The sequence below is a fragment of the Prionailurus bengalensis genome, chromosome E1 (genome assembly GCF_016509475.1).
Source record: "Prionailurus bengalensis isolate Pbe53 chromosome E1, Fcat_Pben_1.1_paternal_pri, whole genome shotgun sequence".
NCBI classification, from domain to species: domain Eukaryota; kingdom Metazoa; phylum Chordata; class Mammalia; order Carnivora; family Felidae; genus Prionailurus; species Prionailurus bengalensis.
In genome coordinates this window covers 58,789,389-58,809,499 of record NC_057347.1, presented here as the reverse complement: position 1 = coordinate 58,809,499, position 20,111 = coordinate 58,789,389, and the positions used below count along the sequence as shown (strand labels likewise).

Here is a 20,111-nt window from a genome sequence, read left to right as displayed (position 1 = left end):
CACCTGCTGAAATCTGGGTCGAGGGGGTGAAGGGGGCCATCCGGTTGGGTGGCTCATCCCTTCTCTACAGCCGCGTCCTGGCAGCTGGCTACAGTCTTCAAGAACACAGCCCGGTTCACCCGCTGTGGGGCTCTGATGGGGAGTCCCTGGGGCTGGGCTGCCCGCACTTTGGTCCACTCTCTCGTCATGTCCCCCAACCCCGTCACCTCTTCTGTGAGACGGGGCTAACAGCCACACCTGCCTCGGAGTAGATGTTCGGCTACATTTTAATCAGTATTATCTTACCATTATTAATTACTACATTTAACTGAGAATCCTCTCGTGTCAATGGACCATAAGCCACCCTTCACTCATTCTTAACGCTTCGGGGATTATTCTGCCCAGTTTCCCCTTCAAGTAACTCTTGCCTTTTCCTGCCTTTTCCAGCCAAACCGCCTGCCAGCATCCTGGCTGAAAGGGAGCCCTCTCCCCGCAGGCCCCGCGTCTCAGCACCTTCCCCCGGGGCCTGTGGCGGGGGGGGGGGGGGAGCCACGGTAGACCCCACCAGGTGGACCGTGGGCAGCACGACCAGCCCTGGCCGTGCATCCTGGGGAGAGAGCACGGGGCCAGCGTGCCGCGTCAGTGCCTTGGCCCCACACAGCTCACCTTGATTTCCTCCCGGTATCTGAACGTGACCTGCGACCAGTAGTTGAAGAACATGCTCTCCTGAAAAATGCTCTGAAGCCAAGCTCTGGTCTTGGCGACCGTCCCCTGGAAGACCGTTTTCACGGAGTTCTTCTTCCCGGTCTCCTTTCCTGGGCCTTCAGCTGAATCCGGCTGCTGAGGGAGAGAGAGGGCGCGTAAGGGTCCCCACACCATGACTCGGGACATTCTGGAGACGCCACTCCCCCTTCCCGATCCGTGGCAGGTGCTCGAGAACCAGCCACATCGGAGTCACATGAGCGCGTTCGAGACCTCAGCCTCGCCTACGTTTCAAGGCGCTTCGATTTCGCGGGACTCTGTGGCTTTGCTCTGTGAGTGGGCGGCTCGGGCAAAGCAGGGGGCTTGGGAAAGATAAGCCTTCTGTCCCTGTGAACCCCCCCCAGTGCAGCGACAGCACGGGGGGACTCCGCCTTACCAGTGAGCAGGCCACACCAGGCCGCCTTCTCCAGACTGGCTAGGAGAGGACGTGCCCAGTGGCAGAGCCTCCAGCAGCCCAGAGACGCCCCCACTGGTGCACCACGCAGACCCCTGCTCCTTGGACAGAGGTAAACCCGAGGCCGCTTCCATCCACATTTTTTTCCCACGAGGTTTCCCCTACTCCGAAAAATCCTTTCTCCCTGGGGTCCGGGCTCTGGCCCTGGGGTCATGGGCCCTGGCCCTGAGCTCTTGGGATCTGGCCCTTGTAACAGGCTCTGGCCCCAGGGTCTGGGCTCTGGCACTGGGGTCCGGGCCCTGGCCCTGGGGTCACAGGCCCTGGCCCTGGAGTCTGGACTCTGGCCCTGGGGTCACGGGCTCTGGCACTGGGGTCCGGGCCCTGGCCCTGGGGTCACGGGCCCTGGCCCTGGAGTCTGGACTCTGGCCCTGGGGTCACGGGCTCTGGCGCTGGGGTCCGGGCTCTGGTGCTGCCTCTCCCACACCTGGACATCTACATGAAGCAGATGGGCACAGAGCCTCACCTCAGCAGAGGCCATGCCCCGAAGCCCCAGGAAGGCCCTCTCAGTTCAGCGCTAGCCTCTGTGCTTCGGCAGTGCCCCGCAAGGTCAGTGTAAGTGACAGGACCCACACCTGGATCAGCTGTCACTCCGCCCTCCGGGGGGCTCCCTGAGAGCCACCACATGCCCCCCCCCCCCGCCCGGTGACCAAGCAGATTGGGTTCCTGCCCTGCAAGCTGATGCTGTGGAGGAGCGGGCAACGGCTCACAGACAGACAGACAGACAGACAGGCAAGCATCTGCTCGCTAAGCACGTAGGTGCCTAGTGGGGAAAATGCCAGGTGTTCTCTGGGCACATGAAGGGGACCGTACCCAGCCTAGGGCAGGAGGGGGCTCTGTCCGTAAAGACGGGGAGGGAGGAGGCCCACCCGGCCAGCGCCGAATCAGTGGATGCCAAGTGGGCGCCACGGTTCTCAGCTGAAAATTGGGACAGACCCGCCCTTGCCTGAAATCCCCGAATGGCACAGCACCTACTAGAACAATCCAGAAGCTCAAGCATGGTGTGCCTGCCTGCCCTGTGATCTGGCCTTCTCTACACCTTGGCTGCATCTCCAGCCACACTCCACTCCCTGTGGGCCTTTGAGAACAGCAAGTTTCCTCCTCCCCGACCCTGTGGGGGCTCTTCACTCCTCGTAGGAACCCCAGCCCTGCCCTCGGTTCCCACGGCACCTTATGGACACTCCAGCCTACTGCCTGTCACCTGTGCCACACTTACACGTTCCCTGGGTGCCCCCCACGCGGCCCCCTTTCTCTTTTCCATCACCTACACCGGGCACAGGGCCGGGCAGAGACGGGCAGGATGTGGACAGCCCAAGGCCGAGCACTAGTCTGAAGCATTCCCACACCCCTGGCCTTTCTGCATCTGGTGTCCCATCAATGCACTTAACCCCCTGTGTCAGGACCCACCCAAAAGCTTGTTAAAAACTGATCATACATTTTTGAGTTCAGTTTTGCCAAGCTTTTTGTTTCTATGGCTGAGGTAGAATATTTTCACCATATTGTAGATTACACCGGTCTGAGAGTCCAACCACCACGTAAGAGCTTTCTCTGCGGGAAAACGTATGTACGTATTTTCGCGTACATTTATGGAAGTGGAAACCTGCCCGTGATTAAAGTTTAAACAACAGCGGTTTCAGCAGAATCATCTTACCAACGTTTATTTTAAAATGTGTCTCAGGTATTCGAGAGAAGAAAAATTAAAAGAATAAAGTCAAAACACACGCGGAATTCCTTCACGTTGCTAACGTCCCAGCTCTGGCTCCTACTCCGGTTAGCAAGCAAACGGTCAGTCTGAACGTAAAGTCTCATATCACCTGCAGGGTGATGCCCAGGATCTCAAGTGTACTAAGAGTACAACGCGGAGAAAGGAAGAAAGTTCTGCCACGAGCAGGGAGGGGTGTGAGTCCCAGACACGCAGGTGTGAGTGAAGCAAGCAGGCACATGAAGCAGAGTGTGCGAAGATGGGCAAAGCTCATCTTGGGCGGCAGGAAACAGAAGAGGGCTCCCTCTGGGAGGCGTGCAGCGGGAGAGGGGACAGGGCGCCGGGGTCTCCCTACAGCTCGATCCTGGAGGGGGCGCAAGGGCGCGCACCTGTGTGCAGAGGCGTGGAGGTGTGCCTGTTGGGTGCGTGCACTTGGCCGCTGTAGTTAGGTACTAGTGTGCAGGAAACGAGGTCAAGTGGGAAAGACCACGCCCGGACGTGCGTTCTGGGCGCACATCCGTACGGCTCTGGAGTTAACCCCTGCACTGCCTGCCTCCTTCCCTCCCTCCAGTGGAAGCCCGCGGAGGGTAAGGGTGCAGACGCCAGCTCACCAAAACATCCTCAGTGCACAGAACAGAACCCGGCACAGGGCAGGTGCCCAACGTACATTCTGAGGACGCTGTCACCCATTCTGTGGCCCTCTAGCAATCTTAGAGCCAGCCGATCTCCCTCCTGGAATTGAGGCCGCTCGAAATTCCAGTTATCGTGGGTGCGACACGGTGTGTGTGGGTTCCACTTACCACTAGAGATTTAAGTATAATAATTCTGCGAACAATCTCGGCAGATAAGGCAGGCAGCTCATAAAACTTTGGGTCTTTGGTGATTCTGCAGATAGTTTCGTGAAGTTTCAGGCACACAGTCAAGTAGGACTGTACCAAGGGCTCCTCAAGGATCCTACCCCGCAAAGAGTTAAGAGAGATCGTTGAAGTAATTTAGGAGAAATGAGACAACAGTACCCATTAACCGTGATGCGTTCCTTCCCTTCCAAATCCCTACGAGTAAGGCAAAAAAAAAAGCTAGGGATGTGTGTCACCGCAGGTTAAGGTACTACGTAAATTTGAAAAAAAAATCAGAAGGGTACAGGGAGAGAGGGAGCGAAGACAGTGCCAGAACACGTACGGTGGATGGAGACTCTTCCAGCTCTGTGGGGACCAGGCCCCGTCGTCCCTGGCTGGCACGTGGCCAGAGCCAACGGGGGCGAGGAGCAGCAGGTGACATGAGAGGCACTGTGAGGGTGCTTCTGTGACTGGCTCGGGGGAGGTCCTGGGGCCACTGGGGCCTGACATGAATGGCGATCTGACGCCCCCACCCGGAACACCCTAAGAATCCAGGGGAGGCGATACCGCAGGTGTCCCGAGAATTCAGGAAACACCTGACGCCCCACGTGTGTGTTTCCGTGTAGTCAGCTGGCCCGACTTGCAAGAAACCATGCAGAGACCAGATGTTAAAGAAATGCGGAACACGAGCATGGATATGCGATGCGGTGATCGTTTGGATACGGATGGAAGACAACGTGGGGGAGAAAAGAGCACTGACAGCTCAAAAAGGCGGTGGGTGAGGACCTTCTGATCCCGCGGTCAGTGGGGGGTGACCGCGTGCAGGAGAAAGTCCGCATTTCGCTTTTCCCACTTACCTGTCCTGATAAATGTCCAGGAGGTGGAGCAACATTTGAAACGTGTTCTCAGTGTTCTGGGGTGGCCAAGAAAAAAAACAAAACAAAACAGGACAGTCAAAGTGACGCCACCGCGTTCGCGAAGACAGAACCCAGAAAACCCGACGTGAATAGAGCAGAACAATGGATTCCTTTCTTGCTTGCTACCAACGAGTTTTAAGGTACTCGAGAACCAATCTTCTATCGTCTCACAAGGGAAGTTCAGGATTTAAAATTGGACCATTTCCCGCGCCCCCCAAAACGGGAAAGGAGGGAGCAGCTGTGACAGAGCGGCACGCGGGGGAGCCCCGACCCCGTCCGCCCGCCCATACTGCACAGCCTGAACGCCTCCCGGCCGCGGCTTTCGGGAACTCTCCGGAAGCAGAGGAACTGCCATCAGAGCGGCCCCATAGCCCTGGCAAAGAGCCACCCCACCCGGGCCTCTGGCTTCTAAGCGTTTCGTCCTGCCAGGACCGCAGAAGAGAAGAATCACAGGCTCTGAACGTCTCGCTTCTGATCTGCTTTTGCTAAGCGTCTCAAGAGCCTGCTCTGGACAACAGACCTCGAAGTCGCTGAAGGAGAGTTTTGTAAGCCTTTGAAGCCGGTACCACGTCCCCAGAAGGCAGTCCAGGACGCAAGTGGGGAAGACGCTCAGATGGTCCATGAAGTTCTCCATATAGTGAACCAGGTTGCGCAGGGGCAGCAGACTGAACCAGGACCGGAAGAGAAACTCATCTACGTTCAGCAAATGCCTTTCCTTTCCCATGAGCTGAACTAAGTGACTCCTGTAGGGACAGAGAAGGAGCAGCAGTGAGATCGGCAAACACAGACGGAGTTAAGTAATGTCAGAAGAGACTTATAAAGTCCAAACTTCAAAAATAATTTAAACGTCGGGGCGCCTGGGTGGCTCAGTCAGTGAAGCGTCCGACTTTGGCTCAGGTCATGATCACGCAGTTCGCGAGCTGGAGCCCCGCGTCGGGCTCTGTGCTGACCGCTCGGAGCCTGGAGCCTGCTTCTGATTCGTTGTCTCCTTCTCTCTCTGCCCCTCCCTCGCTCAAGCTCGCTCTCTCTCTCTCAAAAATAAACACTAAAAAAAAGAAAAGAATTCACCAAAGCGGATGAAAGTTGAAGATGCGACGCTGAGTGAAACCAGCCCGTCTCCAAAGGACAAACATGCTGATTCCACTGACGAGAGGTCCCTGGCGTGTGCAAATGCACGGAGACAGACAGCAGGACGGGCCTTACCAGGTGCGGGCAGAGGAAACAGAGTCGTTGCCTAACAGGGACAGAGTTTCAACGTGGGAACAAGGAGAAAGCTCTGGCCGGGGCGGCATACCCGTGTGAGTTTGTGGGATGCCGCTGACCTACGCTGAAAATGATTAAAAAGCCAAATTATAGGACGTGTCTCTTTTTACCACGGCAAGAAATTGCACTAAGAATTAAGCACTGTTTCCAGCTTTATGGAGCTGTAAGTGGCTTGGAGCCCTTGTGTGCCAGGTGTGGAGTGTGTTGATTTGACACATTTATACACTGACCGCCTTGGCTCTACCCAGCACCTGCATCAAGTCACATAGTTACAATTTCTTTGTTGTGCTGAGAACAGTGAAGATCTACTCTCTTAGCGACACGGAAGCCTGTCTAATACACTCCCACCAACTACACTCACCAGGCCGTAGAGCGGGCTCCCAAAACTTCTTCACCTTCTACCCGGAAATTTGTGTGTGTGTGACTGGGCGTATCTCCCAACTTTTTTATCCGCTCATCGGTGGGCACTAGGCTGTCCCCACGCCGTGGCTATTGTGAATATTGCTGGAGTGGACATGGGGGCACACGTGCATCTCTGAGATCCTGATGTCGTCTCCGTGGGGCAGACGCCCACAAGTGAGACTGTGGGATCGTATGGTGGTTCCACTGTCAACTTTTTTTTTTTAATTTCTTTTTTTAATGTTTATTTTTGAGAGACAGAGAGAGAGACACAGCATGAGTGGGGGAGGGCCAAGGGAGAGGGAGACACAGAATCCGAAGCAGGCTCCAGGCTCTGAGCCGTCAGCACAGAGCCCGACGCGGGGCTCGAACTCACAAACCGCGACATCGTGACCTGAGCCGAAGTCGGACGCCCAGCTCACTACTGAGCCCCCCAGGCGCCCCTCCACCGTGAACTTTTTAAGGAACCTCCATACTGTCTTCTACAGGGGCTGCAGTGACTTACGAATGAAGCATCTTGATGAGCGAGTAAGTAAATGCTCCACATCAAACAGTCCAAGTGGACCCAGTGAAGGTCCTTAAATTATGACATTATACGGTGACACTGTACTGGAGACACCCCAGAAGGGGACAGCTGGAAGGCACATAAAGCCAGGTGCCACAGAAGTCACAGAAGGGCTACAAAGAACATCTGATAAAGGTTCGTGACCCACTAAAGGCCGTGTCTGCCTGAAAGACAAGATCTTTAAGACCAAGGCTGGTGTTTGTCATTTTCCATTGTTAGCAACTGAATTTCTTCTAGACAGTTTATACACCACTGAAGGGTATTTAAAATACATATAATTAATCTTTTTTTAAAAAGCTTTTTCATGTTTAAGAGAGCACACCAGCAAGCATGCTCCAAGGGGAGAGAGACAGAGAGAGAGAATCCTAAGCAGGCTCTGAGCTGTCAGCGGGGAGCCCGACGTGGGTCTCGATCCCATGCACCGTGAGGTCACGACCTAAGCAGGAGCCAAGAGTTGGACGCTTACCCGACTGAACCACGCAGGTGCCCCCGAAGAAGTCATTTTAAAAGAAGTGTTGCCCGAAGCAGGAATGTGTGCACAGGGGAGCCTATCGAAGGTTCTAGAAGCACAGCTGTCATCCCAAGACTTACAGACACAAGTGTGGCTCTCCAACTTACCGATCTGCCTTTTTTTCCCGGAACTCCGAGAAGGGGATTCCTTCCAGAGCCGCCCAGGTGTCTTCAGGCTGTATCCTGGAGTCCTTTCCTTGAGGGGTTGGTGCCACGCAGTGGTGCAGGACAGGCAGGGTGAGCACCCAGAGGTCGACCGCCTTCTCTATGCACTGTCGGCAAAGGTTGACCAGGAATACCCGCCACCTGGGAAGGGAACAGAGAGCCCACAGCGAGCTGAGGATGGCCAGTGGCTTGCCCTGGGGGGTCTGATGACCCCTCGCACAAGAAGCAGGAGAACACAGGGGTGGCCGAGAAGAGCGACCAGCCCCGGGAGAAATATGGTTGCCAGGGACGTAGGGGCTCACCCCTGGCACCCACCCATCCCGGCATCAGGCTCTCGCTGAAGCCCTGTAGCGACCGACCATCCTCCCTGACAGTGGAGGGAACAGAGGTTTGGGAAAGCTCTGTGATCTATGAGCCCAGACCCTCCGGCTACAGTAAATCCAGATACAAAGCCATATAAAGCCGCTCTGTAAGCACAAGGAGAAACGTGCAAACGATACAGGGCACACTCCCTACGGTCGCAAGATACTGATGCTGGCCGGCTCTTTGAGCTTTGCCCTTGCACAAACTTTGTACGTGTGTCACCAACGCCTGGCTCTTAAAACACGCAGAGCTGCGCTGGGTAGCTCAAGTTTGTAAAACCGAGAAGCAGATGTCCTGATAAGACGCATCGTTCAAGGAAGCCCACCTTCCGTTCCCCGCAAGCTCCATGCGCAGAGCCGCGGAGAAGACCTTGCAGGAGCGCTCTGTAATCAAGGGCACCGAGGTGGCCCCCGCCACCCAGAGAGAAGCAAGCTCCTTCGGGCCAGGCCGGAGCCTCCACACCGAGAGCACCCTTGGCCCAGCACAGCGGACCCTTGTGTGTCCGAAACTGAACATGTGGCCACAGAGGCTGCAGGGGGAACACCCCCATCGCTTCCGCAGACGACCTTGAGGCGAGCCCTGCAATCAATCTTCGAACCCCAACCTCTCAAACACATGCATGCAGGGCTGATAAAGGAAATTCTCAAGTTTCCGTGCTCGTGGACACAGCTCCTGGGCTCCCTGGGAAGCTACCCTGTGGCATTTACCACATTCAACACGACTCGGCAAAACTCAAAGCCTGGCCCTGTTTCTGCCCCCAGCACACAATGTTCGTTGGCTTTTAAAGTAAGTAAATAAATAACCAGGGGCGCCTGGAGGGCTCAGTCAGTTAGGCATCTGACTTCGGTTCAGGTCATGATCTCACAGTGTATGGGTTCGAGCCCCGCCTCGGGCTCTGGGCTGACAGCTCAGAGCCTGGAGCCTGCTTCGGATTCCGTGTCTCCCTCTCTCTCTGCCCCTCGCCCGCTAGCACTCTGTCTCTTGAAAATAAATAAACATTAAAAAAAAAATTTGCTTTTGGGGCGCCTGGGTGGCGCAGTCGGTTAAGCGTCCAACTTCAGCCAGGTCACGATCTCGCGGTCCGTGAGTTCGAGCCCCGCGTCGGGCTCTGGGCTGATGGCTCAGAGCCTGGAGCCTGCTTCGGATTCCGTGTCTCCCTCTCTCTCTGCCCCTCCCCCACTAGCACTCTGTCTCTTGAAAATAAATAAACATTAAAAAAAATTTGCTTTTAAATAACCAGAAAAGAGGGGCGCCTGGGTGGCGCAGTCAGTTAAGCGTCCGACTTCAGCCAGGTCACGATCTCGCAGTCCGTGAGTTCGAGCCCCGCGTCAGGCTCTGGGCTGATGGCTCAGAGCCTGGAGCCTGTTTCCAATTCTATGTTTCCCTCTCTCTCTGCCCCTCCCCCGTTCATGCTCTGTCTCTCTCTGTCCCAAAAATAAATAAACGTTGAAAAAAAAAATTAAAAAAAAATAAATAAATAAGTAACCAGAAAAGAGCATTCCAAACATAAAAATAAGAAAAAAGAAAAAAAAAAAAACACGAAGAGCATTCCGAACATAAAAATAAGAAAAAAGAAAAAAAAAACACCTCCCGGTTCCCTTAAGTCTTGCACATACTAAACACATAAAGTCTGTAACTTTCCGGACTGTCTTGATGATCTGTAACTCTTCATGTAAAAAAACACACATAACCCTACACCACATTCTTTCCTGGGGGCACACGTGCTCTCATGGTGGAACATGGGCTCGAATAAAATGCTTTCCCTCTTTTGTTTTTTTAAGATTTTATTTTTAAGGAAACCCTGCACCCAATGTGGGGCTGGAACTCAAACCTGAGATCAAGGTTCCACAGACTGAACCAGGCAGGCGCCCCGTTTCCTTTTAATTTGAAAAAAAGTTTCATTTGCGTCGACAGTAAGGCGTGATACACCAGAAAGCTTCTCAAAAGCAAGATATTCCAGGGGCGCCTGGGTGGCTCGGTCGGTTGAGCGTCCGACTTCGGCTCAGGTCATGATCTTGCCGCTTGTGAGTTCGAGCCCCGCGTAGGGCTCTGTGCTGACGGCTCAGGACCTGGAGCCTCTTCAGGTTCTCTGTCTTTCTCTCTCTCTGCCCCTCCCTCGCTCACACTCTGTCTCTCTCTGTCTCTCAAAAATAAACAAACATTAAAAAAAAAAAAAAAGCAAGATATTCCAGTAGAAAAAGTAATAAAAGTGAAGACAATACATACGTGAGGAAAAAATCTAGACAAATAAACACTGACGTGACGGATGTGTAAAATCACGGGCAGTCTTTCTTTCCTGGACGCACACCTACACACGCACACACACACACACACACACACACACACACAATACCTCAGACGTGTTTCAAAAATGTGGCTGAGGTCGCGGTGAAGGTCGCCAGGCGAACAGGCGTCCAAATAAAGGAGGTTACAGAGCCAGGACAGGTCACCCTCCAGCATGGGTAAGTCAAATGTTTCCACCGAAAACAGGAGGATCAGCCCCATTCTCAGTCTGCTCCTCACTGGGTGGTCTTCAGGCCGAAGGTCCCCGCTTCTTTCCAGAAATGGCTCGGACCGGTTTTTCAAATACCACCACAGGTTTTTCTTCACCTGACCCCATGAGGGAAGGAAGACATAACTGTGGGGCTGTGAGTGTCAGGGGTGTGAAAGCCGCCCCATCATCGCCCTCTGTTCCATGCTACCTGGGCGGGGGGCCAAGGCCTATGAAGGGCGTACACAGCCCCATGGAGGGGTGACCCCACTGCCCTGCCTCCTCACCAGACCCTGAGCACCCCCACTTCCCCGGGCCTTTGATGGGAGCCACCACCAAGGGTGCAGTCCGGAACCCTGCATGGGGGAGGGGCCCCCCACGCTTACAAGGTCCCAACTGTCATCTCAGGCATGGCCACAGGTCTCAAAACTGCCAGGGCCCTCCCACAACGCGGGGGGACGGGTGACGGAGAAGGGTTCCCAGTCCTTCTTTCCGCTCTGCCAGAGGCCAGGTGAGGAGGTGGGGCCAGGTGAGGAGGTGGTGCTAGGTGTGGAGGAGGGGTGGGGCCAGAGGGGGAGGAGGGGTGGGGCCAGAAGGGCAGAGCCAGGTGTGGAGGAAGGGTGGGGCCAGGTTGGAGTAGGGGTGGGGCCAGAGGGGGAGGAGGGGTGGGGCCAGGGGAGGAGGGGTGGGGCCAGTGCAGGAGGTGGGGCCAGGTGGGGAGGAGGGGTGGGGCCAGGAGGGGCAGAGCCAGGTGTGGAGGAAGGGTGGGGCCAGGTGTGGTGAAGGGGTGGGGCCAGGTGGGGAGGAGGGGTGGAGCCAGAGGGAGAGGAGGGGTGGGGCCGTGCAGGGGGTGGGGCCAGGTGGGGAGGAGGGGTGGAGCCAGAGGGGAGGAGGGGTGGGGCCAGGAGGGGCAGAGCCAGGTGTGGAGGAAGGGTGGGGCCAGGTGTGGTGAAGGGGTGGGGCCAGGTGAGGAGGAGGGGTGGGGCCAGGAGGGCAGAGCCAGGTGTGGAGGAAGGGTGGGGCCAGGTTGGAGTAGGGGTGGGGCCAGAGGGGTGGAGGGGTGGGGCCAGGTGTGGAGGAGGGGTGGGGCCAGGTGTGGAGGAGGGGTGGGGCCAGAGGGGGAGGAGGGGTGGGGCCAGAGGGGGAGGAGGGGTGGGGCCAGGAGGGCAGAGCCAGGTGTGGAGGAAGGGTGGGGCCAGGTTGGAGTAGGGGTGGGGCCAGAGGGGTGGAGGGGTGGGGCCAGGTGAGGAGGGGTGGGGCCAGTGCAGGAGGTGGGGCCAGGTGGGGAGGAGGGGTGGGGCCAGGTGTGGTGAAGGGGTGGGGCCAGGTGTGGAGGAGGGGTAGGGCCAGAGGGGGAGGAGGGGTGGGGCCAGAAGGGCAGAGCCAGGTGTGGAGGAAGGGTGGGGCCAGGTTGGAGTAGGGGTGGGGCCAGAGGGGGAGGAGGGGTGGGGCCAGGGGAGGAGGGGTGGGGCCAGTGCAGGAGGTGGGGCCAGGTGGGGAGGAGGGGTGGGGCCAGGAGGGGCAGAGCCAGGTGTTGAGGAAGGGTGGGGCCAGGTGTGGTGAAGGGGTGGGGCCAGGTGGGGAGGAGGGGTGGAGCCAGAGGGGGAGGAGGGGTGGGGCCATGCAGGGGTGGGGCCAGGTGGGGAGGAGGGGTGGAGCCAGAGGGGGAGGAGGGCTGGGGCCAGGAGGGGCAGAGCCAGGTGTGGAGGAAGGGTGGGGCCAGGCGGGGAAGTGGATGGGGTGAAGGAGGAAGAAAATCCCCAGGCAGCGGTGCTTGGAGAGGTGGGAAGTTGAGGTAGGTCCTTCTGCCTGCACCTGCTCCTCAGGGCAGCTCCTGGCCGGTAAGAAGTGGGGGAGGGGGGAGCTGAGCGCCCAGCAGGGGAAGACAGCCACTGGGGACACCCGGGACACCTGGTACCTCGTTCTCGTTGTACTGCAGAGCGCTCCAGGGCTGCTCACGGCCTTCGTAGATCATGGGCACTCTCACGACAGAATAAAACTGCTGGAACTGGGTGAAGAAGCTGTTTATGTTGATGGCGTCCCAGATCTGCAGGATGCTGAAGATGGTGTCCAGCATGATGGTGGCGGCGAGCTGCTTCCCCCGCACCAGCTCCCTCCTCGTGCCGTCTGTCAAATGGTCCATCACCCTCTGAATCAGCCCCGGGGGCTTCATGCAAACTATATCATCGTACTGGTGCCACTCTAAGAGCAAAAGAAGGAAGACGCCGTAGGGCAGGCCGTCCGAACACGCCGACCTAGACGCCCCTCCCTGGGAGGCTGGCGCCCGACGGACGAGGCAAAGGAAGGGAAGGCAGCCGGGTCGCGCACGGGTGCACCTGCCCGCGGATACCCAGCCGGGAGCTGGGCCCAGGTGGGGGACAGCTGTGTGTAGGACGGACACCCTAGTCGCCCCGAGGTGATCAGAGGGGGGCCCGAGGGCACACGATGCAGCCGCTCGGAATCTATCTGAAACACCTTTGATTGAACCAGCTGGCTCAGCACGCTTCGTACATGAGCTCCTTAGAAAATGATCACACACTTGGGGCGCCTGGGTGGCTCAGTCGGTTAAGCGTCCGACTTCAGCTCAGGTCACGATCTCGAGGTCCGTGAGTTCGAGCCCCGCGTCGGGCTCTGGGCTGAAGGCTCAGAACCTGGAGCCTGCTTCTGATTCTGTGTCTCCCTCTCTTTCTGCCCCTTCCCTGTTCATGCTCTGTCTCTCTGGGTCTCAAAAATAAATAAAACGTTAAAAAAAAAATTAAAAAAAAAAAAAGAAAAGAAAACGATCACACAGCGGTTGAGAACTTGATCCCGAAACCACAGCCACCGGCCCTTGAGCAGTATCTGGCTAAGTCACTCCAGGCAAGCGCTATTTCTTCTGTACTGGGATCCACGATGCCCGCCCCATGAAGGACAGTGCGGGCCCCACGACAGACTAGACGGCGCCCTGGACGCAGGGCCCGACGCAGGGCAAGGGCTGAGCGCATGGCTGCTCCTCGTGTGACCAGATGCAGAATGTAGAAGTCTCTGGAAGAGCAGGTCCTCCGTGCCTCCCGCGGTCTGCATGGGGGTCCCCGCTCACCCCGCCCCCACTCCATCCCAGCCTGGCGAGGACTTGAAATTAGTCCCTGGAATAAGTGGTTTTCCTGCTCTCTGCGTCCCACCAGCCAGAGGCCCACGTGGGCCCATGCTGGGGACACGGTGGGTCCCTCAGTTGTTCAAGAACGCCCCAGACAGAAGGTGAGGGGAGAGCTGCAGGCCTGGTCAGGCCCGCATCGTGGACAGCAAGGGGCACCCTGGACCCTGGGACGGTGGGGCAGGGAGGGACATCAGTGGTCTCCGTCTCTCAGAATCTACCAGAAGAAATGTTTAAGTTCCAACCCGTTAGAGAAAAGAGAAAGAAAATACAAAAGTCAGAAAAAATACGGAACAAAACCGACACGGAAACAAGGTGAACAGAAAAGATGGGAGAAGGTGGCAAAAGTCAGCCTTCCCGCGGCAGTGGTGACTGATGCTGGAGGGCTCACGGAACCACTGTGGTCACTCACAGACGGAATGAAAAACCGCGAAATAAAACCCAGCAACGAAAGCCCAGCAGACACGTGAGCCGGCAGGACAGAAGGGGCCACATCAGGGGACAGCACACCAGGTCCCCGTGCCAGGCCACCGGCCCGCACTCCCGCCACCTGGGTCTCTCGGGGCGCGGCCTACAGCCGGGAACCTCCTCCCTGGTGGCCTGGCCGCTGTGGTTCACGCTCTGCGGGGACGCTTGCAGGGGGGAAGGGGGGAAGCCACCTGTCCCCCCTCTCTGGGGAATCAGGAAACCCGCCTTTACTCAAATTAACGCAGATAAGCCATGACCCCACTGCATGGAGCAAAGCACAGACCCTCATTCGCCACGTTCCCAGCACCTTCCACACACCCTTCCCAAATCACCCGTGATGCCGTCGGCCACGGGGGGCCCTGCACCTGGGCTCCAGCCATGACCTCCTGCCTCTCGGAAAGCCAGCGAAGGCCTTCCCGTGAGTCCTTCTATCGGTCACCGGCACTCAGCCCCGTCCCCGTCCCACGTACCCGGCTTGGGCGCCCGTTCCCCTTAAGTGCTGACGGTGGGCCGGCCACCGCCCTGCCGGTCGAGCTGCAAGGGGAGCCGCTCAGACACAGACCGAGGCCTCTCGGGAGCGGACACGCCAACCTTGCTGAAAAGGACTACGCTATGAAATCGGCCTTCGCTAACACGCGCACCAAGACCCCCGCACACCGTGCGCTCTCGGGACGCGCGCGCACACCTGTGAGACCGGGCACCGGGCCGCAGGGAAGGTACAGGCCACCGAGATCATCCACAGCACACACACACACACACACCACACTCACGCCCCGTCCGCACACGCCACACGCCACACGCCACGAGCGGAAAACAGAAAAAGGGAAGAAAAGCTACGGAAACAAGGAGACAGAAGAGAAAGGAGACGCGACGGGAGGGCGGCCAGGAGGCCAAGCAGCAGGGGCGCTGTCGGCGGAGGTCTGACTCTCAGTCTCCGGGGCTGGGGGTCCTCCCGCCCTGCACCTGCTCACCAGCCCCCTGCGGCCCCTCCCACCCGGCGGCTCCACCTTCCTCCCTTTTGCCCTTTAGGAGAAATTCCCTTCCACGACCATCGGAAGGGAGCGTTGCGTCGCGCTGATCAAACCCGTGCTTCCCAACTCGGGCTTCTTCGATGTGGCGCAGGGGCCGGGGGGTGGGCGGGGGGCACGTGACGAGGACCCACACGGGCCCCCTCTGCAGAGGAACGGCCGCACCCCTGCGCCCGGCCAGGACTCACCTCCCGAGCCCAGGAGTTCAGACCTCACGTGCAGACAGCGGTTGACGAACTCGCCCTCCTTTTGCTGACGTTTGTAGATGAACTCGTACTCCACCTGGCCCTTGCCTCGCACGATGACGTACTTGTAAGGAATGGGCTTATCCAGGTGCTGTCTGGAAAGGGTGGCGCTGCCTTCCACGAGGGACCCGTTCTCACGCAGGTCTCTGAAGAAACACGACACCGGCCCGTTACCCGGAAGAGAGTCCCATTTTGAAAACGTTCGCTCTCCTCTAACGCAGCACGGAGGGCAGACCCCAAGCTCTAGCTCGATCCTGCCCAAGAGGAGGCTTCTGGAAGGAGACGCGGTTTCCGGACAGAACCCACGTTCCGTGGGGGGCCGGAGTGACACGTGACAAAGGAGTACGTGACAGGGGGTACGCGTTTGCAAAAAGTCAGTTTCCAAAAGCGTAAACGGGTGATCGCCTTGAAAAACGGGATCAGGGATCAGAGGCGGCGCGCCCCGTGCGCGTCCCCGAGGGGCTCCCCGCGAGCGCTGGCCGTACTCACTTGGTGTGGTGCATCTCACAGACGTTCCGAGTCCACTTGGGCTTCCCGAACTCTTCTCCACCCCTGATGAACACTTTGTGGAGGGCGGGGTCGAACCCGAAATGCTTCGAGACGATCGCGTGGAAGTAGAGCGTGACCCCTTCCTGCAGGCTCGGCGGGCTGCAGCAAAGCCGGGAAAGGAAACGCCCACCGGATCTAGACGCGCCTGCGCGCCTGCGCGCACGCACAAGCGCGACAGGGTGGGTGCCTGCTTCCCGACGGTGCGCGAACACGCACCCCAGCAAAGCGCGAGAGCGTCCGCACTGCAGGCGGACCACACGCCGTGCGGGCCCCTCTCCGGAGGTGGGCACGGGTGGGGGGCTATCTCTGCCCAGCCGTGACGGGCTGGGGGCAGTGGCGGGAGGGGGCTGCTGAGCATCCCGGGTGGTGCCAGCCTCTGCCCGGAAGTCGGCCCACGTGGCCCACGCGGCCTCCGGGTCCCCAAGGGGCCGTGGGAGAGAGCACATAAGCAAACGAGGAACCGGGGCGTGTGACCCTGCCCCCCCCCCGCCTCTCCCGGAAGAGTCCCCAAGAAGGACAGCCTGGGACCCTCCGGCCCTGCACCAGTGTGGGGGTGGCGGGAGGCTGCACTGGTGCCCCCGGGGCAGGCTGTGACCTTGCTCCCGGGCGCCAGGGCTCACACCCTACCTCTGCTTCACTTCACACACTGCGGCTCTGGAGTTCCTCTGCTCTTTGCCAGTTTTCACAGCAGCCGCGTAACTGCTGTTACTCCCTTCCGGCTTCTTCGGATCCTCTGGCTTGGCCTTCTCATTTCTACCTGTCTTCTCTCCAGTAGCGGCCGTCTTGTCCTTGGTTTCAGCTTCCTGGAACAAGTTACCAAGCCCCAGTCTTTAGGATCAGCTGCCACATTTGCCTCCTCCCGGGGACGGCTTCTCACAACAGCCAGGCTGCTCACGTCCTTTCCCTGCTCAGAACCTTCCAACGCCCTCGGGCCCACCCGCCACAGCCTCCAGGAATCCTCCAATCCTGTCAATGGCCCCTCTTGCCCTCACTCGATCCTGGGGGCACCGGCTTCCTTACTCTTCCCTAAACAGCCCCCTCCCCCCCCCCACTCTGCCGCAGGGCCTTTGCACCTGCCATTTTGGCCTCGGCTATGTCCCCAGAGAGCCACATGGCTTGCCCCTCACTCTTTCAGATCTCCGCTCCACCTGCACCCCCTTGGAGAGGCCTCGCCCGGCCATGCTCTCTCAGCACGCACCCCCGGCCCTCTCTCCCCTCACCCTGCTCTCCTCTTTGCCACTCCCCACGCCTGACTGTGCTTTCCACCTTTCCCCACGGAGAATGTGAGCCGTGAAGGCAGGAGCCACGTGTCCTTCACGGCTGTATCCCTAGCACCCAAAAGAGTGTCACCGAACGACTGAATGAAGGATGAGCTTTGGAAGGAAAGGGGCCGGAAGCGGCAGACAGTGGGACAGACAGCAGGACGGGGAGGCTTCCAAGGACGAGGTGCTCTACCTGGCGGTATTCTGAGGAAGCAGGGGTGCTTGCTGGCGGCTGTTTTGTTTTCTGAGTCTTGGCTTTACCTTCCTTCCTGGCCCCTTCCACGGGCTCAGCGGGCCGGGTTACAGCAGCATCATCCTGGAGGAGACAAAGGCCCCGGACGTCAGGGCGCAGGTGCCGCGATGGCGTGAGGGCCAGCACTGGCCGCCACCAGCCCAGGAGAGGGGCCGGCAGCTCCGGGAGGGGCACCGTCCCCAGGGACGAGTCCCCAGTGCCCCTCCTGGGCAGGGAGGCGACGTGGGACTGCTTGGGAGAGCAAACCGTCGGGGCAGGTAGGCTTGCTCCTGGATCCCCCAACGACTCACCCCGGGGGCCCGGGCCCCGGCCTGCCGCCCGGCGCTCTGTGGTTCTTTCTGGGGCTCCGAGCCCGGCTCCGAGGCAGGCATCGGGCGCTCCCAGGCCGCACCGTCCTTCCCGGGATGGTCTTTACTGGCAGAGGCGGTCGGGCCAGCCCCCTCCTGGGGGAGGCTGCTGGCCTTGGAAGGCTTGGGGGTGTCGTGCTCCTTCCCGTTCGGGACGGCCCCTCCCGGAGTCTGGTCGTGCAGGGGGCTGCCGCCAGCCTCGGCGTGCCCCACGGGCGCTTGGTGGCCACCGCCCTCCAGGGGGGTCGGGTCGGCGCCCGGGGGCTGGCGAGGCTGGCTGGTCGCACCACCTTGCAGATCTTGGCTTTGGGGTGGGGCTGTGTCCTGGAACCCGGGGTTCGCCGGCGAGCTGACACCACAAGGGCACGAGGAGTCCTCCGCCAAGGAGTCCAGCTCCATGGAAGCGGAACCGTTCTGTTTCTTTCTCTTACTCCTTTTCTTCCTTTTTCTCTGAACAGAAAAAGACGCCGATTTTAGTTCCTGGGGTCCCTACGCTCTCCCAGCGTTTTCCTCCCATTTTCTCTCAATGTCTCAAGCATTCAAAGCTTCGCCCGACCAAACTCCCCTTGTACCCGTTAAATCTGCCCCTTCTTCATCTTGGAGAGACTGAAACAGAGACGCACATGGACGGGGGTGGTGGGCAGAGCTGAGGGGCAGGAGGCCAGGCAGTGCCGGCCACACAAGTCATTCTGCCAAGTCACAGCTGAGAAGCTCACACAGAATTCCTTCCGATGGGACGTCATCCCCGGAAGTGTGGTCTGTTTTTGTTTTTTGGGTTTTTTTTAGGTTTGTTTATTTTGAGGGAGAGAGAGCAGGAGTGGGAGAGGGGCAGAGCGGGGGTGGGGGGGGAACCCCAAGCAGGTTCTGCACTGTCAGCAAGGAGCCCGACTTGGGGCTCGAACTCACGAACTGTGAGATCATGACCTGAGCGGAAACCAAGAGTCGGACGTTTAAGGGACTGAGCCCCCCAGGCGCCCCTAAAGGGTGGTCTTTGAACGTTACAAAGCGTGGGCCTCCACGAATCGCACTCCTACGTCGCATGTGTTTCGTACGTGACGGTGAGAGAGAGAGAAAAAGACGGGACAGAAAACAGGAGCGTCAAGAGCCACGTCCTGTCCGGAGATGCTTGCTCAGCGGCCGGAGACCCTAACCTCGCCATCAGAAACGGCTCGCGGGGAGCAGCCGTGGCAGGACCCTCCGCGGACCCGGCGGGGGGGGCGGGGGCTCGGTGCCCTACCTCGATGAGGGGCACAGCTCTGGAGCAAATGAATACTGGTCGGTTCACTAAGTGCCAGTGGCCCGTAAATCCCCTGAAACCCGCTGTGGACCCGGGACTCCCCACCTGCCCATACGCCCTGGAAGAGTCCCCGTTGACAGTGAGGGAAGGTGGGGTTTGTTTGCACATGGGGTGGGGCGGCCTCGTCCTGGGTCAGGGCCTGGGTTTTCTCCACGAATCCTAACCTCCTGCAGGTGCGCCTACAGCCAGCAGGACACATGGGGCCTCCCCGGAGCGAGATTTCCTGGCCTGTCTGACCATAGACACCCAACTACCGTCGTGGGGCAAGAAAGATGCTTTAGAGAGGTCACTGAAAGCGATGACTTCTCCAGCGTCCCAGGTCCCACGGAGCACTCGGAAGCTTGCTAATGTGCGGACGGTGACCGGGCAGGTGCGGGGGACCCTGGAGGACTCTGCATCTCCAAGGAGCTGCTGCAGGGCGGGGGGGCTGCTGGGGAGCAGCATACCAGCTCTGCTCTGACCGGGCCCTGGCCGCAGCATCGCCACTAGGCCTCCCGAGGGTTCGAACCCCAGCCGGGCCGAGAACCTCTGATTCGGCAGAAGGCAGCCTGCACAGACACGTGGCCCACGGCCCTCTGAGAATCTTCTCCGACTCTGCTCGAGGCTTGCTTCAGCCGAGCTGCACACTGACTGATCGAGGAACCTGGAAAGAACCCGGTGCCAGGCACAAGGAACGAGACAGCAGGACGCATTCCTCCCCCGCGAAGCCAGTGGGTTAGTAAGAGCGACAGACTACTGACCGTTTGAGCCTGTGGAAAACGCCAAAGACAGAGGCGCTCGAGGGCCTGGGATCTCAGAGGGGGTCCCTAGCCCGGAAGCTTCCTGGAGGAGACGGTGCGGGCCGAGTCAGAGAGACACAAAGCCCACCAAGATGGCTTCGTCCGTCCCACAAAGAGTCCCCGGGCCCGTACCGTCTGCGAGTGGCCAGAAACCTCTCACCCAGAATCAAAGTCGAAGCGTGGCCGGGGGACCTCTGCTCACTGCCTGCCCGCCTCATCCTGGGCTTGTCCCGCTCTGGCCTCCGGTACGAATCCTGGTTTTTTCTTCTCTGTAGCTTATGATGCTTTGACAGTGTAGGGGCCTTGCCAGTCCTGGCGACCACCCCTCCCAGGGCTAGCTCATTCCC

At 58.9% G+C, this 20,111-nt stretch overlaps 1 protein-coding gene across 1 annotated transcript in view; it reads right to left on the bottom strand.

Moving 5' to 3' along the window:
* The window catches only part of RNF213 (ring finger protein 213), a 107,461-nt gene that overhangs the window by 68,221 nt on the left and 19,129 nt on the right, over window positions 1–20,111 (bottom strand). Inside the window, 12 exon segments of the mRNA XM_043585749.1 lie at window positions 646–819; window positions 3,695–3,848; window positions 4,588–4,643; window positions 5,168–5,390; window positions 7,493–7,690; window positions 10,266–10,522; window positions 12,322–12,605; window positions 15,221–15,423; window positions 15,767–15,925; window positions 16,454–16,629; window positions 17,282–17,404; window positions 17,632–18,138. Of these exon segments, the coding sequence (XP_043441684.1) occupies window positions 646–819; window positions 3,695–3,848; window positions 4,588–4,643; window positions 5,168–5,390; window positions 7,493–7,690; window positions 10,266–10,522; window positions 12,322–12,605; window positions 15,221–15,423; window positions 15,767–15,925; window positions 16,454–16,629; window positions 17,282–17,404; window positions 17,632–18,138 (2,514 nt within the window).